General features: G+C 39.5%; 1 protein-coding gene across 1 annotated transcript in view; it reads right to left on the reverse strand.

Annotated features, from left to right (window-relative positions):
• col14a1a (collagen, type XIV, alpha 1a) overlaps positions 1-26,461 on the reverse strand; it is a 151,839-nt gene that overhangs the window by 123,702 nt on the left and 1,676 nt on the right. The window contains exons 2-5 of the mRNA XM_013913665.1: positions 26,001-26,116; positions 12,442-12,558; positions 5,260-5,403; positions 4,686-4,772 (exon numbers count right to left, since the gene is read on the reverse strand). Of these exons, the coding sequence (XP_013769119.1) occupies positions 4,686-4,772; positions 5,260-5,403; positions 12,442-12,558; positions 26,001-26,094 (442 nt within the window). The 5' untranslated portion in view covers positions 26,095-26,116. The remainder of the gene's footprint in view (positions 1-4,685; positions 4,773-5,259; positions 5,404-12,441; positions 12,559-26,000; positions 26,117-26,461) is intronic.

Consider the following 26,461-nt stretch of genomic DNA (forward strand, 5'->3'; position numbering starts at 1 on the left):
TTTTTTTTTGCTGGCAAAGATAAAACTGTCCGATACAAGTGGAAACTAAATGTCTGACAAACTCCGTTTGCAGCTCCTGCTGACAAGGAGCTGAATATGTTTTTTTCATTCAGTGTCATTAGCTTTGGAATAATTTATAGACTTTATGAGCTGCTGTTGTACCTCATCTGTCCTTTTTTCCCTCATCTCGTTTCCATCCATCCTTATGTTAACACAAGGAGATTCACAACAAAGATTTCTTAGAGAACTGTATTCCAGAGACAAATGTGAATATAATTTTTTTTTTTTCATTTTTAGCTGGTGGGAAGAGCAATGAGACTGCTACCTCGTTTAAAGTAGTTTTGTCCTGAAAACAAACTTTTTTTTCCCAGACATAAAGTAATTCACGAGAAGAGCAGAGTACTGCGACATCACTGCACCCATGCGTGTAGTTCACACAGTTAAGCCCTTTTTCTGTCACTTAACCAAATGTCTGATTGACTTGTATGTATGTATATTTTCTATTTCACTTATTTACTGCCTCTCTTCTTGCCTTCATAGTTATAGATAAAAACAAACAAACACTTTCTTTGGAGCAGTGTAATGATAAAAGCGTCACACGTGCTATAATTATTGCTTGTAAAAAGAAATGATCAAATGTCAGATGTTTCAAAAGTAATTATAGGAGTTTGGGAATGATGCCTAATGCAATTAGGCTTCACAGTTACGACCTCGCTGACATTACTGAACAGCTCCACTGATTTTTACCAAATAATATAACACCTGACTCAGCTGCCCTTGCTCCATCACAGTTTGTTATGAAAATTAGTTTTTATTTTTGCTGCTTTTCCCTACAGATGATGCCACTAAAGAAAAAAAAAAGAAGGGATAAAAAGCAAAAGAGTCTTCAACTTAGAAACGGATATTCAAGGAGAAAACAAAATCTCTTCACATCTTCCAGCAGCGAGTAGCAGAATCCAGTGGGTTGATTTAGAGGCTGTAGAAAAAAAAAAGGCTTTAAGTCCCTGACCAATGATCTGAGTCATCAGCTTTTAAGGGGTGCAGGCCTACAAATGACTGACATGGACAGACTCCAAACTACAAACCGAGGTACAAACCAAGGTAAAATCTCCTTTAAAAGCCTCTGCTGTTGCTCAGAGCCAGAGACAGTCAATGACACCCCAAGAGCAGACAGAAAATTTGTTTCATTCAAAGCTCCTGGAAAGAACAAAGTCTGTATTTAGTGCAGAGGAGCCTGTGCTTACAGTCTGCAAGATATGGTTAAGTCGTTTGTACATTTTTAGGTTGGCCGAAGTAGCTCTGCTGCCCAACTTCAATGCATCGTCGTAATAATGTTCACAAAAAGAGTTGTTGTGGTACTTGTCATACTGTCCAACTTGGTTTTCCAAGTAGAGATGCTTAACAGTGTCTGACGTATTTACTAAACATCAAGCTTAAATGCAACATACACTCATAAATTGTACACACAGCTGGCTCGAGTGCAAAGAAATAACCAACCTGTCTGATGTCTGGAACACATACATTCGGGATGTAGAGATGGGATTATGTGCGAGCTCTTAATAAAAGTTTTTGTAAACAACCCACCCTAACAGGAAGCAAACTGATTACTACTCTGGAACAAAGTGCTGCACACACACAGAAACACACTTTCTAATGCATCGTGCAGCGCCATCTCTTTGGAGCTTGATATTTCATTGTTATTATCACGATAGAGGACAGTAGAAGACACACACACACTGAGCCTGATAGAGAGGAAAAGAAAGACACCGTTACGTGTTACGGTACATGAAAGGGCCTCCTTTATTGACCCACAGTTACCCATTATCATCACTACAGTACACAAAGATGCAAACACCAACACACACTTTCACAAATACGACTGAAGCACAGCAGGATATTATTATAATCCCCAACAGGTAGGAGGCAGAACACCAATCAAGGTCACCTCTAGGGGAGCGAATGGCGAGTGGTTCTGATAACAGCAAACTGAAGTAAGCTTTCTAATTTGCCTACCGATAGGAAGGAGAAGAGGAGCGGAGGGGGAGGACAGCACGAGAGAAACAAAGAGGAATAACATCAAAGATCTAAACCTGTGTGTGTGCATGTGTGGTTTGGGTTGACTGCAGGCAAATTCACCAAGCAAGCTCACATAGAGTATTTTTGGGAAACTCAGCCTGATACTAGTTACGTATTGCTAGTATCAGTTATGTATTGCTAGTATCAGGCTGGACTTATTTTCAGAAATTCACTAATTCTTCATGTTACAGATATAACAAGGTGCTGTAGATTAGTCAGCTGTTTGTGAATCTCCTATTCCAACACATTTTAGAGGTGCTATATTGGATTGAGATGGTGACCGTGGGGGCAATTTGAGTACACTGAACTCATTGTCGCGTTCAAAAACCTTTGAGATGATTCGAGCTTTCTGACATTGTCCGCTATCTTGCCGGAAACAGCCACCAGAAGATGGGTACACCGTGGACAGGTAGGCTTTCTTATTCAAACGATTCTCAGCTAGTCTTCCACTAAGATATTCTCCACACCTGAACATTGAATATTGTGGGATCGAGATGTCCCACACTACTACAAGCCACAGGCAGCCTGTACCATAGACACAAGGCAGGATGGATAGATGCTTTCATGTTATTCATGCCAAATTCTGACCATACGATCTGAATGTTGCAGCAGAAATCCAGACTCAACATTTTTCCAACCTTCTCTTGTACAATTTTGGTGAACCAGTGCGAACTGTAGCGTCGCTTCCTGTTCTTAGCTGACAGGAGTGGCCCCTAGTGTGGTCTTCTGCTGCTTTAACCCACCTCCTTCAAGGCTTCATGTATTTGTGCTCTTCTGCACACCTTGGTTCTAATGAGTGGTTATATTTGAGTTACTGTTGCCTTCCTATTATCTCAAAGCAGCCTGACCTTTCTCTTCTGACCTCTGGCATCAACAACATATTTTCATCCAGAGAACTGCCGTTGCCGTTTTGATCCTAGAGGAGGTTGTGTGGACAAATCCCAGAAGATCAGCATTTTCTGAAGTATTCAGACCAGAAAACCAACATCAATGCCATGTTCAAAATCGCTTAAATCACCTCTCTTCCCTATTCTGATGCTCAGTTTTGATTAGATTTGTTTTCTATTGAAACAGCTACAACCTCAGTCTCTGCTGACATATACCGTTGCTGTCATTTTAGTTGTTGTTTAAATTCTATTTGCCAGATATAGCAGACAGAAAAGCAATTTACCAAAAATGAAAACGTAACATGAGAAAAATGTAAATACATCTCATTTTCATATTACTATAGAAATATATAGATGTGACAATCAAACATTATTTATGGTGAATTCATCGCTCTTCCACCACTCGCTCTACAGGTTAATATACTATAATAAGACACTTTAAGTGCCACTAGAGATTGCATTCAATATGAAACCTGTGATTTACTATCAGTGTGTTTTCCACCCAAGAGCCAATTTATTAAGTATTCATGGATATGAATTGCTCAGTGATTCTCTCCTGGAGAGTGCGTGTCGGTCTCTTGCTCCAACAGCAACTGTGAAATGCACATACACAGTTACACGGTAAATCGCCTAAATAATATATATGTACTATAGTCAATAAATATGATGACACACTGTACAGTTTAATGGAAACTGGACGCCTAAACTATACTATATAACCACACTTATATTTCTAAACAACCTCAATCTTTTAGGGCCCTGTGATAAATGATCACCAGCACAAAAACCGAACAATAAGCCAGCCTGAAGCAAGTATGCTTAAATAATAAGTACGGCTCCACTGAATAATGACTGTCTGTCTTTGTGTACACTTCAGGCTACAAAACTGTGATGAAAACGTTAAAGAAAGTCAAAAAACTATTGCACCAGCAGCAGTTACAGTGTTTCAAATCTGACACCGTTCATGTCTTCACATTACCGCGCTCGTCTTTCTTACACGAGCACACACGGAAAACTGAATTGCAACAATCAATTATTCTATAGCCAGAGATTTCCAGCTGAATTCACTGTTATGGGAAAGAAATCAGCAGACAGGGGACAGTTGCTATGCAAGTATACGCTCAATAAAGAAAACAAATGCATCCCTGTCTTCTTTTACATTGCATAGGAAGAAGGTTGAACCATTACGCATTTTAATATGAGGACATCCATGCTGCCAGCTGAAAGAACATCTCGGTTTTAAGAATAAACACGCATAAATCCAGACATCTTGCATGGGAGCGGGAACTCAAGTTAGCAGGCAGCCACACAGACACAGGCGAACATTGTTGGTCACTTGCCTAACTTTAGGAGTTATGCTGAAATAATAATAATAAATAAATAAATTCCCCCAAAAAAATCACAGCCACAAATGATTTGCCAGTCAGGCAAAGATGATTTTGGCATCTCATCTCAAAAAATTTCACTGTTAACCTGTTGGATAAAAACTCTTCATGCAGGGAAACACGGACAGACACGCTGACTCATACTTTTTTGGCCTTCTGATCTATGTAACTGCCCCGGTGGCTGTTTATCCTTCATCCAAACATCGCTATGGAAACTGACTGGGAGACTCTTTAAGCAGAGTCCAATTCATCAGCGTGAGTCGTTTTATTTATATGTTTCATGTGAGGACAACTTTGCATATCGTCTCATCTCCTGGAAACAGTACATTTGTCCTACCTCCAGAGATCTCGTTGGCGTTCCTCGGAGGAGCAGCTGAATCGGTGAACCTCTGGGACTCAGTCTTGTCACTCTCATTTCTTTCACCTGCAGAAAATAACGAATTCATAATTTTAAATTATATTAAAAACAGTTATTTCAGAAAGTTTCTTTCTATCTGGGTCTCCTTCATTATAGTGTAATAAAATATCCCGAACCAAGTAGTACATTACTCGAGAATAGTCACAGGCGAGGACACAGCAGAGGAAAAAACAGAGTGTAACGCAACAGATCAAAGCTGAGTAACAATAAGAGAAAGGGCTACATGCGGAGGAGGAAGAGGGTGAGGAAAGACGATGAGAGGTAATACGCAGAAAAGAGGAAAGGAAATGAGAGGAGGGGAAAGAGAAGAAGTCGAGACAGGATAAAAGTAGAGAAAACTGAAATGATGGATAAGAAGATGAAATAGGAGTGAGTTGCATAACAGAGTAAGGTTTAGCAGAGGGTAGGAAAAACACTAAGAGGAGACTAGTCATCAGGAGAAAGGCAAAAAAAATTTGGGAGAATATAAAGCAGGAGTACAAGATGAACCAACCTTTAAATCTGCCCTGAAGTGGTCTGCTCTGCTTGTTGCCGCTGACTGCGATAACACTGAAAGTGTAGACTTTAGAAGGACTGTAGTCTGTTATCAACACGCTGGTGTCTGATTTAGATACTATGATCTCCCTCTGCTGACCACCTGACAGAGAAAGGGAAGAAGACAAAGAAGTGGAGTGGTGAGTGTTCGACTCAGGGACTTTAATTCATGTATTTGAGTCTCTGGTAGACAAACATCAGTACTCTAAGTGCCAGATTGGCAAATTTGGCGATCCCTGAATCCCACTCATGGGTGAATTGCAAGTTTTAAGTTGTGTAGTTTTCTAAGCACAGATGTTGTTGGTTCATTTGAATATCAAGCGAAAAAATAAAGAACATGTTTTTGATGCATTAAATATCAGGACAATAAGCAATAAGTTGTGTCTCACAAACATTAGTAAATTGGTTTGTGTGCTATTCTCCTCCCTCCACAATATTTTGCACCTTTAGAAAGGAACTCGCAGAAATACATATGAAACCGGGTCAGTCCCAGACATTCCCGAGTTCCCACCTCTTACACACATTCTTGTCGCTTTGCTCTCTTTGTAAATAGCAGCAGCAGTTTGTTTGCACTGGTGCAACACTTTAGTGCATGTAGCCATAAGACACCAGCAGATGAAGCACAGTTACTGACTAATACTCCGCTCTAACACTGAAGGCAGGATAAAATAAACCCTTGTGTGGTGTTCATATTTTTGTTACTCAGCCAGTGTTCATGGGTCTGGTGGACCCGCTAGAGTTTTGGCTTTCCAAATTAACACTATCAAACAATTTTATGTTAAATTACTCAACAGATGTTTACTTCATCCCAATTACAAGACATATGAACAGCAAACATGGTTAATTTTTTCCCTTTACCTTTGTTAGATCACATTTATGAATTAATGTGCTTCTCGTTTTTCTTTTATATAAAATGTTATAAATAAATCAGTTATAATCAAGTGGAGTGAGTGGAAAGACACAACACATCGTGAAAAAATAATTAATTGTTTAATTTTTCTTTTGAAAAAAACTGAACACGGGTCTCACAGACCCGAACACCATACAAGGGTTAAGCACTAAATCTTTATTGCCCAGTAAAAATAGAACAGCAACCTCTTTGTGACTAGTTGCCCAATTTTTGCAATTCCCCCCCAATTTTTTCACATTGTGATTTTAATTAGTTGGTCGTTGGTGAAGTTTTGCAGGTAACTGGCATTTAATTTATAAATCCACACTGATTGAAGTCTGAAGTAAGTCTGAACCTTGTGAATTTCTGTTTAATGTTTATTTCTGTGTATATAGACTGCAGATTTCCAGCAGAAGAAAAATCCACTCCGATTTTCACCAGCTCGTCACAGTTGAATTAACTTTATATCAAAATGATTGATACATCTTCAGAGTAACCATTTCAAAAAAACCAACAAGATCGTATATTCATTGCACAAAGCCGTGCTGCGGTCTCTGACCTCTGTTCTTCCCAGTGTGACTGTGGCATAAGTTCTGTTTTGTTTTTAATTTCGTCGCTACGGTTAGTGTTCTCGACACAGAATCAAGGTTTGAGTTAGTTTCAGATGCCCCAGAAATAAAGAGTTGATCCTCACAGTCCGCTGTGTGTGTGTGTGTGTGTGTGTGTGTGTGTGTGTGTGTGTGTGTGTGTGTGTGTGTGTGTGTGTGTGCGCGCACATGTCCTCTCCTCAGCCGTTAATCCTCATCAGGCCAACAGGTCGTATTATCTCCTCACATTAATTTTGACCCAGCAATCAATCAGCCATCAGTAAGGTGTGTGTGTGTGTGTGTGTGTGTGTGTGTGTGTGTGTGTGTGTGTGTGTGTGTGTGTGTGTGTGTGAGAGAGAGAGAGAGAGAGAGAGAGAGAGAGAGAAGGAGTACGTGTCTGTGTATGCACTTCCTCAGCTCTTCTGTCGCCCGTCCCTGCGGGGTGCTGACTAATGACACCTCTGGGAAAAAGGAGATAAATCCTTCTGAAGGCAACTGAAGATCAGGTGAGGCAACTGCATTGATCAACTCCACAAACTGGAGGCTCGGCCCGTGCACGCGAACCAAACTACTATTAATCAACCAAACAAAAGGGCTCAAATCTAAGGCTTTGACTTGGTCTATATATGAAAACTGACTGTTCATGTCTTATTTTTCTCAGAGCCTCCTCCTAAAGTTTCTTTTTAGTCCTTCGCCTTCAAAGATCACCTCAATGACTGACTTATTAAATGGGAACAGCGATGGATCAAAGAGCCTCTTCAGTTTAGCATCTCAGTAACCCCAGCAATCAAAACATCTTCATTTTTATTTTTACAAAAAGACAATAACCCTACTAACTGTCATCTTATTAGGCATTACAAGTTGCAGCTATTTCTGTCATTGATCCCGGGCTTCATACACATGCAGCATCTCTGTGGATTAGTTACAGCACACATCCCCTCCATAAAACCATACATTCTCATTTTTAGATTTCTTCTTGTAACCCAGTGAGACAGATCATCCCACGTAGTGAGTTTTAGAGAAGAATGTTAGACTGAGCCAGGCTAACAGTTTGGACCTGCTTTCAGTTTTTATGTTCAGGCCCTGGATCAATTCTCAGTGCCCGAGTGATATTGATCCTTCAATTTAATGCTCTTATGCAAAGTAAAAAGGTGTTTTTCTCCAAAATGTTGAATTAATCGTTTAAAGTCATTGCAAGTCTCACAAATTCTCACAGCACAAAGTGATTTGTTTGAAGCGAAGTACATCAGCCGTGGAAAACTCATTAAAATCATCATCTATCATTATCGAGTGTAATTAAGCAGATTTTTGAAGATTATGGCAAAGAAATTGTGCTTTATGTTACTTTCTAAACATTCAGCGTTAGAAAGTTGGCTAGGAGCTCATGGTAATCTACTTAACATAAGTACTGGTACAACCATCAGGCAGCACACACACTGCTGCAGTCTTTCTTGGCCAACAAAATCCTTTTAAAGTGACAAAAATGTGCAGAAAGAGTACATCCCAAAAAGGGACCATAAAACACAAAGTAAAACACAGAGGGATTAAATAAAAAAAAATCATAAACAAAGAGGTAATAAAATGGTTTCGATAGTTTAGGTTGCGCTCTTCTGTCTCTGCCTGTTATCTCTAAGTTAAACTGCATTTGAATGTTATTTAAGCTTTACTTGCATATATCTTTCTAGTTTGTTCCGTGAAATTTATTTTTAGATAGATGTTTGCAGTGGCGGTCCTAGCCTGTTTGGTGCCCTGGGCGAACACTCCCTCTGGACACACACACACACACACACACACACAAAACATATTAAGGATTGTACATTAACATAAAACTGTTGCCAGAATCATACTGAAATTCACCAGAGAAACATACACACACACATATGAAGAGAGAGTATGCCTAGTATGCAAACGGCTACCGGACAGCCATCATAATTCATCATATAATGAGAACAGGACAAATCAACAATTGACACTGACTAATTAATATTACAATCTGTAACATAATGTATTGTTTGGAGTTTAGTCTGTTACTGTTACTATTTTTACCATTTCTTCTTGGAGCAACTGTAACCCACATTATTTCCTTAGGGATTAATAAAGTATTCTGATTCTGATTGTTTCAGGATGACCTGCTATTATCCAATGACACATCTGCTTACCTGTATCTTTTGCTCGTTTCTCCTCCTCCTCTTTTCTCTTTTTTCTAAACTGAGCACCTGATGGCTTTGAACTTTTCTTGTCCATCTTGGTTTTAATTTTGCACTCCAGTATGAACACCCATCCCCCAACCCGAGGATCATAACCTAATAGACCTACACCTTATTTCACAGATTCGCTTTGTCTAAGGTTTATTTCTGGGATTTCACACAACCCAGGATTCAAATCATGAATACATAATGGGCTTGGATTTACAACATTATGAATGAAATGTGCTCTATTTGGAAGCAGCAGGTCTCTCTCCCCTTTCGACAGGCTGTGTGTGAGACTTTAAATCAGCAAACTGTAAATTATAAATGTTAAATTGTTATTGATCCCTTTACCCCTGGTCCGAAAGTGTATATATATTTTCTTATTCTTCTTATATTTATTGTTTGTTTACTTGCACTGTTGTAACTGGAGCCTCGTTCTCTCATCTCTCTAGATACTGCACTGTATGTAGCGGAGATGACAATAAAGTTTGCTTTGTCTTCAGCAGCGAGCAGGCGCACCGAGGGCTCTCGCGCTCACTTTTCACATATAGAATTTCAAAAAAACATCTGTGCAAATTATAAGTCTGTATCATAATCTCTGGTGTTTACGTGTTTACGTGTTTGTTGTTTTGTTTTTATTTTATTTTATTTTGCGAGTTGGTTATTAGATGCCGCTCCAGCCAGCCAGAGAATCCCCCGCCACCCCACCCTCTCCTCCCTGTGCCGCAAGCAGCAGGCCATTTCGCAAACGGAGGGCGTCCTTACTCCCAGCAAATGGGCAATAGAAAATCGACTGGTGCTCTGGTCGTTAGTGTGCTGCATTACTGCACATTTTGTTTTTGACCTGATACCAAGTAATCAATTACCAAATAATCAGGATTGAAACTGGTTGTCCCACCTCTACTAAACATCAGAAAGGGGGATGTGAGAGTATGCTCACAGGCTAATAACTTCTGATTGATAGGTAATAGGTAACCACATGGTCAGAGAACATGTGCTTTCACCGACGGCTTGGGCTTTTGCTCATCACATCTGGTCTCAGAACAGTAAGGTTGTTGTTTCATGATGTGAAAATGCTCATACCGAGGTTTCAAAACGGGAGCTCACAATCCACTGTTTGACCAATGGGGTCATCAGCTTGTATACAGACCCAAACTTTTGTTTCTTGTTGCATGTTGAAGCTCTACTTGGAACCTTGTTAAGATCCAACCATGTAAAATATGATTTCTTTTTGCCATTTTTCAAGTGGCCTTAAACTTTTGATCGGGACTGTACTATGACTACACTCCAGGACCCGCTCATCTACAGAAACTGCGAGCTGCCTCTTTTAGTTAATTCTTTCTGTCCTGAGCTGAGTCCTGCAGCTTATTACGACAATATCAAATGTCTAAACTCAGAAAAGGAGTTTGTAAAATTTTAAAAAGCATAATTAGCTCATTTTGAATTTGATGGCAGGAATACACCCCATGGCCCAATCCCAACACTAGAAAAGTTGGTACAGGGCCATGTTTACAACTGTATCGTATCCTGTCTTCCTTTAAGAAAAGTCAGTGAAATCCTGGGAAGTGAAGAGCGCAGCTGCTAGACTTTTGGGGGAGTAAAAATGCCCCGTTCTTGTCCTATATAAGATTCCAGCTGCTCAACAGTCCTGGGTCTTCCTTGTTGTTGTTGGGTTTTTTTTGGTTTCATGATGCACCAAATGTTTTTATTTAAAGGTCTTGACTGCAGGTAGGCCAGTTCAGCACCCTGACTCTTCTACCATGAAGCCATGCTGTTGTAATAGATGTAGTTGGTGGTTTAGCATTGTCTTGCTGAAATATGCAAGGTGTTTCCTGAAAAAAAGACATCAGCTGGACAGGAGTATATGCTGTTGTTTTACATTGAGGGACATTACTCTGAAATTGTTTAAGAATTTGTAGAAGCACCTTTTGCAGCTGGGTAGGCTACCTGTATTTTTTGTACCACTTCAAAGGGCTAATTTAAACTCGTTTACTCAAATAAGAATGTGATTAAAATATGAATGTGTACACATGTGAAGACGATTACACTTTTTTTACTATTATGAGATCTGTATCGTAAGTGAATACCAGTGATTTCCACCACTACTTGTATTATTTGGTGCTCAAAAAGCAAACAAGCAAACCTTCCAGTAATCACATTATGTACCAATGCATGAATATTACAAAAACTCAGCTTTTTTTCATCTGGGTCTGGCTTCATGTCCGCTGAGATTTAAAAGATTAAATATGGACATCTGGGTCTAATAACTATCACACGAGTATGTGTATGTACAAACAGAAAAAAGGCAGGCTATTCAACAGATATCCAGGAAATACCAGCTGACTGACAAAGAAGCAGGGTAAAGGTAAAAGTAGAACATTTTAAACAATTTGTAGTGCCATAAAAATGGTTTAAATTACAGGAGAACATATGCATTAAGGAAAAAATATTAATTTTGTAGGTAAAAGTAAATCATCTGGTTTTATTCTTCACACAAAGTTCAGCTCATTTGATTCAGAGAACAAAGAGAGTGGACATCAGGAACATGGCAGCTGCTGTGGCTTTCATGGCTATTTTTCAACTGACAAAGGCTTTATCCATCATATACATTTTTTTTATTTCCTACTGAATTTGTTAAATGCCAGTGAGCTACTATTGCACTCCTCCCTTCAAGAAAAGTGACCATAAATTTGAGTTTTAGTTCTATTGTTGGAAGCGGCAAAAAAAATTTCAGACGAGGCATTTTTCAAAAAGTATTGTTTGCAAGAAACAGGTTTTATGCTATAGAGTGCTTATTCAGTCCTTCTTATTCACTTCTACATCAGCTGCAGAAGAATTGCCTGCTGTATTCAGCACAATATCAATAAAGAGGGAAGTGATGTGAAGGAGGATTTATGGCTGTAAACGTAGGTGCACATCAGCGGTAATTCAAGTGATTTCTATTAGACTTCTATTACACTGTGCATACTCAAAAAGAGACAAAAGTATAGCCACTGTCTGTGACAGGCACCTCATGACAAGCATCAAATAAAAGTGAAAATTCCACGTGTCCATTATGGCTGTAACTGCTTTCAGTGAGTTTCAGTTTAACACTGAAAAATGACTCCTGTGCTGACATTTGGCTGTCCTGGGCTAAACCTCTCCATCATGTCCTGTGTACCTATCAGCCCCATTTTCAAAATGTGCTGACAGGCTGCACATACGCAGCAGAAACTCTCCCTTGTCTCAAACTTGGCCGAGGTACAAGACAAACTCTGAGTCCTCTATATCTCTCAAGAGTGTAATCCCTTCAAAGGAGCTTTGATAAGAAGTAAATTACATAATCCTTCCTGACAGACAGAAAATCCAAGTCATAATGGGATCCTTCCTCCAAAATTTCAAAGTTAAGCTCCGCTTCTTTTTGGCATAGAGGTGCGCGTGCATGTGCTTTTGTGCATGAGTGTGTGCAGTAAAAAAAAAAAAAAAAAAAATCCTACCTGGGGTACTTTTGTAGAAAAACAGATAGCTGTCAAAGTCTCCTTTGGGCTCCTTCCATGAAACCAGGAGTTTGCTTGAGCTCAGCACTTTGAAACGCAGCTTCCTCGGAGCTGGAACTGAAAAACAATTTTACAGTTAAATTGGCTCCAAAGAAGTTTGGGAATTATTAAAAAGGAAACAAACAAAAAAACATGTTAAATTAATGAAAAATGTCTTAAATATCAGTCAACATAAATAGAAAAAAAATATGTGAGCAGTTAAATCCAGAATGGCCAACAAAAAGCTGCAAATCGATGCGACTTTGACAGGAAATAAATGAATGAATGGTTGCATGGAAGGATACAGAGAGGGCTGAAGGTCCTACATCCATGAGAGCCACATAAGGCAGAGTATAAAAGAGGAAAAAAAATAGAGGAATGTCTTCTTATGATCAATTTATGTTAAACACCACTCCAGAGACAAGAAACAGCGCAAAAAAAATTATTTTGCAAATATATGTGTCACTTATCTAATCTATAGTGTATACATAAAGGAGAAGTGATTGGTGTACAGTGGCATTTTCATCGTATCCCTTGCAGCCCTCTGTCAATGAAAACAGATGCTCTGTGGCCTGTTAAAAATGGTGACAGCAGCCTTTCTGTCCCAGTTTGCCGAGGCAAACTGTGTGGAGTGTGAAGAGTGGACCCAGGTGCAGACATCTAAAACTCAAACTTACTGATGATGAGCCGTTTATTAAGGCAGAACAGTACAAATAAAAAATAAAAGAGCAAAAACAATGCAAACTAAGCAATAACCTAAACTGGGTAAACTAGAAAGGAAACACAAACTATGAAAAACCCTGGCAAACAGAAAAACAAACAAACAAAACTCTAAACATGGCAATGATGATGAGGATATATAGGAATGAGTAGGAATCCGACTAATTCACTTTAGTTGAAAATGGATGTAATTTTTATGCCTCGTTTCACCCTTTTGGTATATTATTCTTTGCTAGTGTTAATACAAAAGATGTAAGCCCAGCACACGCGTTTTTGTCACGCTTCCTTGAGAAGTGGATCCATTTTTCAGTCAATAAATTATGTCTTTTAAAAAAGGCAGTTTGTTGGGAAAAGGAAACAACTGAAACTTTAACAATGACAAATATATGAACAAAAAGGTGCTGAATGAAAACAGTATGAAATCATAAAGTTCCACCCATGAAAGTCAAATTGCGCTTGGCCGGTGTCCCGTTATAGGTAGTCTTTAGATCACTCCGTGGAAGCTCTGATCTGCACTTGTGCAGTTCATTCTGGAGTCAAGAAGCTGAATTTCACTTTGGAGAAGAGAGTAATGTTGCAGGGGGCCAGATCTACAAGTTAGCAGAACTATGCATCAACAGTTTGACCCCAGGAAGGACAAATTTGTAATGCACATCACAGGGAATGTCAAAAACATGACTATCATCCTCTTGGTCATACTCCCAACCTAATGCACGGCTTTTGGGCTTTGGAAACTCCTCGTCTAAAAACAGCTCTTTGGCAGAACCCCAGCTCCCATCCTGACTGAAAACTGGGCCTATTTAGAACATAAGTATTGTGTGAAGAGCAAACATATATCCAGGGGCATACATGAAAGACGAACTTAAACGGCAACACGTTGGAGCGGTCCAGAGGTGCAAAAGGGGGCATCCTTAAGGGGGCATCACATTTGCCTGAATTTTAGGCAAATAGCAAGGTCTTTGCTTTTTCACATCTAGTAATTAATAGGATCATGTGAATTTTTCACATGAACAAGTTTTGAATCAAGAAACTGTTGAGAAAGCCTGAAAGTTTTTTACCACTGGAAGAAAAAGAGCTTTACATAAAATGTTACATGTCAAAGTATCCCTTCAAGCAGTAATAACGCTTGAATGGCTTCATATTTTAACTGCACACCCAAATAATCTTTCAGTCTACAGGGACTGTAGCCTATAATAAGTCACAATAGTGAGTGTGAACATGTGAAGAGCTTGCATTAGGCATGAAGGAGAAAGTCAAAAGCAGGGGATAATGCACTGACAAATCTGAGACATGCTGTTCAGGATTTCCACTCAGAGGTGAGGACAGACTTCCAACCGTCTAAATGGAAAATCCCATTAACGCCATTACAAAAAAGGCACTGTATCATATAAATTGATGTTATAATAAAGGTGACAACATCAGACCCGCGGTGCTCAGCTTGGTTAATGGCCTCATGTTGAAATGTCTTGACGTTCTGTGTAATCTTCAGTCGCGCACCATGAAATTTCTATACACCCGTGCATCTTCTTGAAGTAAACACTTTCCTCTTAAAGTCCAACTCATCAAAACCAACATCAGCCCTCCCTTCCAAACAACTTTAAAATGTTAGTCATGGCATTACCTCACAAATGTAAAATCAAGCCTCGACTTTTAGAGAAGCCAAAAAAGAAACAGAAACCAGTCTCAAACAAGGACGACTTCTCGAACTTGTCATCGGGAGATCTTCTGATGCAGCGCGATTGTTCTGCAACACATCACAGTCTCACCTTTTTTGTGCTGCTTTTCTTAAATCTCACCACCCATCCTCAGAATGCATGGGATGGAAGTGTGTAATTACACAACACAATGAGAATCTATGAATAATTTAAGCGAGTGATAGAGCTGAGTAGGTTATGACTTTGGTATTGTTTAGTGCGCCTGATAGTAGGTGAAATGAGTTGGCAGACAGGGGTACTAATAATGTGGTGACAATTGCGTTGAATGTCTGGATTTTTGCTTGGCATGTCAATGAAAACGCATACACACAGTGAATAATAAAAAATAAGACAATGTAAAATCTAAATGATCCAACTGTAACCCTTCAGAATGATTGTCAAGATCTTTAAGTAGGAGGCAATACCAGAGACAGCAACCATGATTAATGAATATGGACACAAATGCTGTGGATGCTGACAGGATACAGAGTTCTCTGATATAAATTACCCTTCAAAAAACCGACACGCCTGTTCTTGTTTATCCCCGTACAGCTGTAAATATCATCCAAGAGCTCCACATTCTGCACTGCCTCTCTAAATCTAAGATGCTTTCGTGGAACACATTACACATCCACGCTCTGTATCTCACAATAAAATACTCTGCGGAAATACTAGACCTGCCCTGGACTTGCACAGTGCATACCCATCTATAACACAATGGTGTATTACGCAGCCCAGAGTAATTTATCTGAAAGAGTTACACCACTGGAATTAGCCAGCCCCCAACAGCTACTCGCAGGAGCTTTTTGGCAGGTAGTAAATGCTCCTCCAAACCTTTGGCAAAAGCTTCACGACTTCTGCATAGCAACAAAATTTTGCTTCGGTAAATAGTCTGAATCACTGAGGCCTCAATGAAAACCCCCCCAGTGTGAAAATGATACCCGCTTTGAAGAAACAATATTTAACATGTTCTCCTCGTGCCGTTGAACCTTAATTCACAAGTTCCAATTTCAAGGTTGAACTTGAGTAATCTCCCGACTCGGTGGGAAGCCTGGACTAGAAAAATCTTTTAACTGGAGGCCCAGTATGAACTGGCATTATCTGTGTTCCAGCGATACAAGCACAGCTTGATGCCTCAGTTTCAGAAGAGATGACTCTTCCCAGGATTAGGAGTGCTGAAAGCTAGCAGGGATTCCTGGTAGATGAGTAAATGCTTGCTGTCCAATCCTCTGCTTCACTTCATCTTCTCACTCAGCTCTTGTCTCCGTTTCAAACTTCCTCTGCTTTTCTTCCCATCTTCTGATTTGGCTCACCGTCCACTCTGTGTTGGCTTAATTTCATCCAGCTTCTCTCCTGTGCTCTCTCTTCCCTTCTCTCTTCCGTGCTCAACAATCTCTCTATCCGACTTCCATTCATCTCTCTTTTCTTTATGCTCTGTTTCATCTCATGTCTTTCCTTTGTCTTCTCTGAGATTTCTGCTTTTTGTCAATCTCTATTTTCATTGCCAACCATCCCCTTTCCCTCCATCTCTGTCTCCTCTTTACCCCCTCTTAGCCTCTCATTTCTTTAATTTTCTCATCATTTTTGTCCCTATCCATTTCTTTTCCTTTCTTTGTCCCCTACTTTCCACTTTTACCCTCTTCTTAAGTTGACAGTACCTTGTTACTTCCTCTCTCTTTCTTTCTTTCCCTTTTATCTTCATTCCTGGACTCTCTTTAAGTTTAGTCTTCCTTCTTTTAAGTTGCTGCTTTCCTTTTTACAGAAAACCTATAGGCTCCACTTTGAGTGTTCAGGCCTTCACTACTCAGGATTTATGTACGACAACTGTTGGCTTGCGATGTCACCATAAGATAGCTACTGTGCTGTACATGAGAGAGATCAGGGGAAGTGTAGGAGTGTGTGTGTGTGTGTGTGTGTGTGTGTGTGTGTGTGTGTGTGTGTGTGTGTGTGTCTATTCAGCACCACAGCATGCATCCTTCAATGTGGTCGGCGTCTCGTTTTGCACGTAAACTACTCTGTTCACTGATGTAACACTTAACCCAAAATCACTGTGGCTCCTTTTTTTAAAAAAAAGTTTCATCACACCTTCTCTTCTTATCCTCCAGTTTAACATCCTTGTACCTCTCCTCTTCACTTATATTCTGCTCTTTTATGAAGTTATTTAAGCATGTTTGCTCGTTTCCCCCTCCTTTATGAGCGTTTTAGCAACTCACACCCCTTCTTTCTCTCTTTGCTTACCTGTGTAATGGATGCCTTTTTGCTTCATGCCTCATCTCTCTACTGCATTGTGTGTGTGTGTGTGTGTGTATGAGAGAGAGACAGAGTGTAAAATCTCTCTTTAAGTCGGTTGAATATTAAGAGTCTGTTGAAAAATCTGTCCCCATGTGCAGTCTGGTGAAAGAAGCCATAATATTCCACATACTTGCCAACCATCTGTGAAAAAAATATCACCATGAAATACTCAGTCGGGTAAATTCTGCAGCAGATGACTGACATTAAACAGGAAGGAAATATTAAATTCTGGAGTTTATTACACTGACGCCGACATGTTCAAAACCCAGAGAAGTGTTAAGTGCAACGCAACATAAAATAAAATGTATTTTGCAGGAATAATTTGGTCTAATTCACCCACGAATCTATTACTAATATTGTATTTGTCACGTTAAACAAAGGAAATTAGGGCTCAGTATATCTGCCTAACATCAGTAACAGTCAATATTATGATTATATAGAGTATTGTGTCACATCTGTTGCAAAGATAATGTAATGAGTAGCTGATAAACTTTAACCTCCTAAGAGCTGAGCTCTTATTTCTCCTTGGACGTGACAAACATTAAAGTAAGCATCGTCTTCAACAGATTTTTCTTTTTCCTCCTCTGGGGGGATAACTGGTTTCTTTTACAGCATGACAAGAAAGTCAGAATTGTTTAACAGACTGCAAAATGCTTTATTGAGTGGAATGAAGTGTAAGGTGCAGAAAAGCCAAAATGTAATGTTCACACGAGGACTTCAGGTCCTGAGGAGATTAAGGCAGGGGCAGCTTGTAATAAAAAATGCTTTGTCACATGAGGACAGATGGGCCAATAAATAACAATAAATGAATAAAGATGCAAACAAAACATTTTCATATCACTACCACTAAACCACACTGGTCAAGGATTTTTTTTTTGTTGGTGTTTCTTCTTCTAGAGATCAAATGTGCTTTATGATGGACTGTGATGTGCTGAGGCCAGATATAAAAAGAGCTTGTCACTGTTACAAAGGTGCACGTGCTTTAGATGTAATGTAATTACATTAAAATGACCACTCAAAGCACTTTAGACTGTGAGCTAGATTCATATATATGTGTGTGTATACAAAAACAGTGGGATGCAAAAGTTTGGGCAACCTTGTTAATAGTCATTACTTTCCTGTATAAATCGTTGGTTGTTACAATAAAAAATGTCAGTTAAATATATCATACTGGAGACACACACAGTGATATTTGAAAAGTGAAATGAAGTTTATTGGATTTACAGAAAGTGTGCAATAATTGTTTATACAAAATCAGGCAGGTGCATAAATTTGGGCACCACAAAAAAAGAAATGAAATCAATATTTAGTAGATCCGCCTTTTGCAGAAATTACAGCCTCTAATCGCTTCCTGTAGGTTCCAATGAGTCTGGATTGTGGTTGAAGGTATTTTGGACCATTCCTCTTTACAAAACATCTCTAGTTTCTTCTAGACTCCAGAATGAACTCTAGTAGCCTTAACTTGAACTGAGCTTGTGGTCTTCCATTTTCTCGATATGCTCCTAACTGTGGAAGCAGACAGCTTAAATCTCAGCTTTCTCTGCTTATTATTGGATTCACCTGTGTATGTAGGTCAGGGGTCACTGAGCTTACCAAGCCAATTTGAGTTCCAATAATTAGTTCTAAAGGTTTTGGAATCAATAAAATGGCAACAGTGCCCAAATGTATGCACCTGCCTGATTTGTTTTAAACAATTTTTGCACACTTTCTGTAAATCCAATAAACTTCATTTCATTTCTCAAATATCACTGTGTGTGTCTCCTATATGATATATTTAACTGACATTTTTATTGTAACAACCAACGATTTATACAGGGAAATAATGACTATTAACAAGGTTGCCCACACTTTTGCATCCCACTGTATGTTGCTTTGCAGCTATTTAAATCCAAGCTCAGAATTAGGGTCAAAAGGCCAAAAAAAGACAAGATACAAGATTTGACTTTTGATAATTGCATTCATATGAGCCCAGTTTCAGCAATGTTGGTGAAAAGAGTGGCAGTCCAAAAATTAGCACCTGCCCTTGAAATCTGATGACTATTCTAATCATGTCTGGTTTTAATTAAGAACTAGAACTAGTGTCAACCAGCAACAAGAGGTGAGATGTGAATATGGAAGCATTTCTTTTGTTTTGTTTTTTTGCAAAATTTCAGGTTATTATCTCAAAATCTCAACATTTGGGATTATCTAAAAATTTAGAGTTAGGTACCAACTGGAAGGTTGGCGGTTCGATCCCCAGCTCCTGCTGTTGAAGAATCCTTGCAAAGGAAACTGAACCCTGAGTTGGCTGCAATGCATCCAGCGGTGAGTGTCAAATAAAAGTGCTTTGTGTGTGACTGGGTGAACCCGCATTGTACATGAAAGTGGTCTGAGTGTTCAAAACTGAACAGAAGGGTGCTCTAAGAAACAGTCCATTTAACTTCTGAAAAAACAACTTTCAGGTTTGAGTTAAGTCAAAATTTTGAGGTAAAAACCTGGAATTTTTATTTTTGAATGGTATTTTTTTTAATCATTATTATTATTCAGTGGTGTAAACAAGCTTCCGAGGTTAAAAACCATAAACAAGTGTAAATGCATGAGACAGAAAGAGGCAAAGACAAGGAAAGAACGAATGCACCAGGACAGAAACCCCATGAATATATAACAAAAATCCAGGACCGTGGTGTCATTTCACACAGTCCCTAAATAAAACACGACTCTAGAGTTCAGCAGTGACTTTGACTTGAATTAAAAAAAACAAGCTTTGCACAGAAGATGTTCTTTTTTTTTTTTTTTGGTAAATGAAGTTGAAATTATTATAATTACTCAAACTACTGCAATTATCTGCTGCAGTCCACAATAACTTGTGAAGGCAGTGGTTTTTAAACGCTACAACAAAAAAAGCTTAAATTTGATCAGCCATTAAAAATAAAAAAGTGAAATAACAGTAAATAATTTTCCCTCAGCTGAGTTTCTCCATTATTTTTCTGCTTGTGTCCCGCTAACGGAGCCCAACTCACAGTATGAGCACACTGCAGTGTACTTTATTAGAACTGTAAAACATAGCGTTTGTATTCACAAGATTTTGATTTGAGTGAAGAAATAGAGGCGATTCAATGAAACTAAGTTGTTTGCTTGGTTTTTATCAAACTAGTGGTGTTTTTTAAACATTATAACAACATCATATTATTTCTGTCAAAGCAGGACCTCATTTACAGACCGCAGTATGTGAGTATCTTATCTTATGTAAGTAATTTAGCAGATGCAGGAAGTCACCTGAATATGTAGTGTATACACACAGACCACCAAAAGAAGAAAAATCCTCATTAATTCAAATTAAGATGCAATTACAATTTATTTATGTACAATCACGGAATATGATCTACGTGCTCTGTCGGTAACGAGGGGGTAAAATTAGAAAAACTCCAGCGAGTCACATCTCCTACAATCCAATGCTCCATTTAGTCTAAAGTGGGTGATGATTATGACAAGCTGGATTACCATCAGCAGCAGCCGCAGCAGAGTGACAGGGTGACAGCGGCATTGGTTCAGATAATTTAACAGTTTTTTAAATTCAAAACAGGTTGTTCCATCTCATCCTCATTTTTTGTTTATGAATAAATGATTTCTCATCATTGGCTTCTCTCCCTGTTCATTATAACTGAAATTATTGGCCCGCACTTTCACTCATACTAATTCACCAGGCTGCCCTCTAACACACACACACATGCAGAGAACCCCTCCACACAAGCACCTTTACAATGACTGGCTCACCCATCCACGACTGAATATAATGAATAAATGCTCGACTGGCAATTATTCCTATTTGTTCTAAAATGAGGTCAGAGTTCAGATTTAATCATGGCAGACATCCACCATCACCACCATCTTTCCTCCATCTATTCTGCTTTTGCTGTACTGGAAGCATCTTCTCAGTGTCAGGTCGTGGCTGGCATCGTCTTAGTTGGAGCAGAAAATAAAATTTACATTTCCCTTTTTGTCACATCTCAAGGTCAAAGAGAAAAAAGAAGGCCAGAAAAACAAAACAACAACAACAACCGTAATGTGCTTTGTTGCACACTTCTGCCTTTCTTCATTAGAAATAGTATCAGATGCTCTTTGCAAGTCCGACGGATGAGCATAAATCTGTAAATCCTAAAAACATACATTAACCACTAGGAAACAGTATGCCATCAAGAGGACATCTTTCAGCTCAATACCGGATGACAATGTCTGTGAGAGAGATTTATCTTGTCCTGAAGGATTAGTTCAGGTTAAATTTCTCTCCGATTTTCAGACTTACTTAGCAGCAGGGCCAGTGGTCATTTAGAGAAATGAAGTGGTCACCAAAACTGTTGGACAGACTGCCACAAAACAGTGAGAACAATATTTATGGTCCTGTGAGGAGAAACTCAGATGTTTTGGATGATCTTGTTTGTTTTCCTTTAGTGCTACCACATAGTTAATATCTTGAGCTTATAATGAAACATCTTGACTATGACACAGTACTTTGTGAAACTCTTGAGCAACTTGTCCTGGGTATATCCCGCCTCTCACCCTGTGATAGCTGGGAGAGACCCCAGCCCCTCGTGACCCTCAACTGGTTAAGCAGAAGGGGATGGATGAATGGATGGATGCGTGAGATAGATGAACCGATGTTGTGTATTTTAAATTGTGTCTTTGTTATAAACACTCTGTTACAAGAACACAATTAGTTTCCCATATTTTTGCAAAAGATAACACAGTTTGACAAAATAAATGAGTGTTTTAGCACCAACAAGGTGATTTAAAGAGCTGAAAACTTGGCATATGGTGGCACAGTGTACATTTCTCCTCGAAAAACCTGAGTACTTTGGACAAGAGGAGGACAAAAGAAAAAGCAGCTGGCCTAAAAAACTATTTACAGCAGATAAAAAGTATCTGAAAGTTCTGTCTTTTAAGAAATATCTGAAAGAGATGCACCTGGCCCTTGAGTAGATCCATCTACTGTTCACTAAAGCCTCATCAAAAATGGTCTCAGTGGATGAATGGCTGTCAAGAAGCCATTCATAATGAAGGCGGACAGGAAGAACAGGATGAGGTGTGCCAAATTACACAACAACTGGACTGAAAATCAGTGGCAATGGGTCTGATGGAGTGATGAATCCAAATCTGAAATTTTTTATTCAAATTATCATCAATATGTTCAGAGGAGGTCAGGAGAGAAGTGCAACACTGAGTGTCTACAGCCATCTGTGAACAATACTGTACTTAAAGAATCTACTAGAAAGTTTTCCTGAGAGAGGCTGTGTTGAGGACTAAAGGTGATCATAGCAAATGTTGACTTTCAAGCTGATTAGAATTGCACATCTCTGTTTTATATACCTTATATAGCGTATTTCCTGGCTCAAGCACAGTGCCATACAAATTCTCTAACTGTCCTTTATAATGCAAACAGTAGCACAAAGTTTCTATTTATCAAATCAACTGGTTAATTTACAAATACTTGCAAAACTAAAGACATCTACTTCAGCTAAAAATGAACTAAAAAACAATATTGCTTTACAGACATCATCAATTTAATGTTAATGTTACCAGTAAGTACAGAGTGAGCCTACATCTGGACAACACATGTGACACTTAACTCTTATTGGGTATTCACTGGATACAAATCTTACAATAAGCATATTTTTGGAGCAGACTTGTAGCAGACTAAAAAATCATGAGTACATAATTTACATCATATCAGTTTCAGCGGTAAGCTGTCATTTCATTGGTCTCAGAAAAACTTTTTTAAAATACAAAAACAAGCTATACAATCACTGATATTAGTTTTGTTTTATTCCAAAAGAATAAACTAATATTAAGCAACAATGAGATTAGAGTATTATTTTCTGATAATACTGTTAAATACTCAAAGGAGCTTGCAAAGAAAAGCGTCTGGACTTCTTTAAGTTGCTTGAAGACGTTTCACCTCTCATCCGAGAAGCTTCTTCAGTTCTAAGGTCAAATGGTGGAGAGTCCCAGATATAAACCTAGTGGGAGTTTCCCCCCACAGAGGGACAAAAGGACCCCTGATGATCCTCTAATCGCCTGAGCCAAGGTGTGAAACTGGGTGTGGGTCCCAATCAGCCAGAGTTTCGGGTGAGTTCATTGTGAAACCTGGCCCCACTTTATCATGCGAATTCCTGAGGTCAGATGGCCCAGGATGTGAGTGGGCGTTAAGGCGTCTGGGAAGGGATCTCAAAACTGGATTATTCAAGCAACTTAAAGAAGTCCAGACGTTTTTCTTTGCAAGCTCCTTTGACTACGATGACCTGGATGACTGAGAACCTTCACAGACACTGTTAAATACTCAATAATTTTCTATAATTCTTAACCGGTGCCCTCGTTAAAGGGACTTCCTGACAATATCCAGACAGTTGCTCTGTACATACAGACATCCTGCATGGGAAGGGCACATGCTAATCCTCAAGCTAAAATCCCCTCTGACCAGATGTTGCAGCTTACAGGGACAGACTGGGCACAAAATTAATGGCTATCACATGCTCCCTAATGAAGGGATTGAACAGGGCATAGTCCTGTAGTGTCTGGGAGGTCGTCCATGTTCTGCTGTGGTTCACTGGCATCAAATTAATTGTGTCCCACTTCTGTCTCACCTCTTATTTCTGTCCGTCTGCAGTGAAAAATATGACCTATGGAACTATCGACAGTGCAGAGAAAGGTCTTTGATAAAAAGAGGCAGCGGTGGGGAATGGGTGAGGCTGACATAACGATAAACATACAGAGAAGGGTGACGGAGAAGGTGTGGGAGAAAGAGAGCATAAGAGAAACGAGTGACAACTTATCGGCAAAATTCCTGTTTTCATTTTAAAGTAGTTGCTATTTATTAGGGATTCCCAATGGTCAGACACAAATAGCCACGTGCTAATCAGATCCAGTTTTAAAAGATTAGCTTTAAGCAAAAGCTATGTAACCTCTGGAACACCACCCAGTGATTGACGCATGTTTAAGGTGGAATTCTTTTAACGCAGCTGTACAAAACAGATCGATAAATGGATTTTGACAGATGTGGCTAATGAATTTTGAACGTCACAACCTGGAAGGAATATGAGCGGCTCACCCATACACACACACACGCGCGAGCACACACGCACACAAACAAAGAACATTCAACTAAATATTTCATCTTCCCTCAGGGTCATTTGAATATGATCACTATCTTGATCGTGAAAGGTCTGACCATCTGTACAAGCTTGCTAAATACTCATAAACAGAGCCAACTTATGCACAAGATCCACTTAAACACACACACAGGTGCACACACACACAGACACTCAATCACTGCATCCATAAGACTGAGTATAGAGCCTCTGGATCCATTAGTTATAATAAGCTGAAATTTACCAGTAATGCATCCTACAGCCGTAGAGGAGATATCAGATGGTTATATTTACCATCTGAATACCAATGAAGTAGCACAACATGAATAACCTAATTGAAAAGGACTGGCTTTTTTATACACATGTGAAAACGTTTTCACAGGACCACACAGAGTCGTGTGAAAAACAAAGTACACCCGGCGATTCAACAGCTGTAGAACCACCGTTAGCAGCAAACTATTTTTTTCACTCATTCTGTTAGATATCTGCTGCTTTGCATCATTGTCTTTTTTCATGACCCATTTTTATGCTTAAGCTGTCGGACAGACGGCCTCACATTTGACTCTAGAATACTTTGGTATACAGCTCAGTGACTGCAGGCTTCCCATCTCCTAAAACAAACCAAAATCCTCACCCCTCCACCACCGTGCTTCAGAGGTGGTATGAGGTGGTGTGCTGGTATGTCAAAAGGACGTTGTTACAGAAGTGTTGTGGTTCGTTCAGATGCAACGAAAACTGAAACTTTTTTGTTGTTGTTGTTCTGTTTGTTTTGGGGTTTTTTTGCAGTTTCTTTGAGAATTGCACAGTTGGACTTTGGGGTGAATTTACTTGGAAGATTGTGAGACTGATTGCTCCAGACCAGCCAACTGCCAAAGCTTCTGCTTTTATAAAGGTGCTCAGACTTCCTGATAGTCACTTAATGAAATGTATTTGGTTAGCAGGACCTTGATGATATTTACCATCTTAATTCCTGTTGTGTACTTAGTTTTCACATGACAGTGAAGAGTCCTGTGGAAACTTTCTTTCTGTTTGTTTCCCTGAAGCCAATAAAGTAAACGTATCAACAAATATTGGGGAGGGCCAGCAGGAAGAGTCTCGGTATCATTCAAAAACACACACTATTTCATTTTAACACAAATGTGCTGATATATCCTCATAATGATGATAATAACCCATGTTCAAGTGGATGCTATCCAGATACTTAATGTGATCAAAAATATGGCACAAATCAGACAACAATGCACATTTTGATGAAACTCAGGTTTGCTGAGGTGAAGATAATTGCAAAGCACACTGGAGTGTTATATACTGAGCAGCACATTGTGCAGCAAATCATCCCAGCGTGAAGCGCACTATTACGCTTTTATTAAAGCCTCTCTGAAGCGCGGCAGCATCAGCAACGGGGTGGCAAGTGTTGCCATGCTGCCAGGGTAAGTCGGCATGATGATATGAAGGTGATATGAACTAGAGCATGATGTGATTGGACTGAGCCCGCACGCCAAACAGCGAGATGATGAAGGGGGTGATGAGGGAAGAAAGGCGGAGGATGAGAAAGCAGAGGGGGGAGGGGGGGGTATGTGGATATAGTGGAGTTCAAACAGGTAAGAGTAAGGGGATTGGATGGGGTGACCTGATCGGGGGGATAAGAGAAATGAGACAGCAAGGGGAATTGGAGAAGAGGAATACCACTTACCTTGACCCTGTGCCTTACTGGGGTAATAGGAAACAAGGGCCAGTAACACCAGTGGAGCCCACAAACACCAACTGATCTGCCCCATTGACAACATCCTCAAAACCAGCAGTCTAGACCTGCAAGGACAGAAAACAGATCAGCAAGAAAGAAAGAAACAAGAGCGGAGATTTAACTGCATGAATGTCACTCGGCTGCGGGGCGACTCAGTGCTTCAGTTCACTGATCTAGAATCAGTTATTTTGTTTGATATCAACTTTTTTAAGAGTTACAGAGCAGAAGCTTCACAGTCTACACTGACCACAGAGCTGCAGCTGAGCCTCCCGCCTACACAAAACGAGCCAGAAGCAAAACAGTGGAGCACTTTGTTAGAAGAGAAGAGAAGAGAAGAGAAGAGAAGAGAAGAGAAGAGAAGAGAAGAGAAGAGAAGAGAAGAGAAGAGAAGAGAAGAGAAGAGAAGAGAA

This window comes from Pundamilia nyererei, unplaced genomic scaffold, assembly GCF_000239375.1.
Source record: "Pundamilia nyererei isolate P.nyererei 1_Seehausen unplaced genomic scaffold, PunNye1.0 scaffold00144, whole genome shotgun sequence".
Lineage (NCBI taxonomy): Eukaryota > Metazoa > Chordata > Actinopteri > Cichliformes > Cichlidae > Pundamilia > Pundamilia nyererei.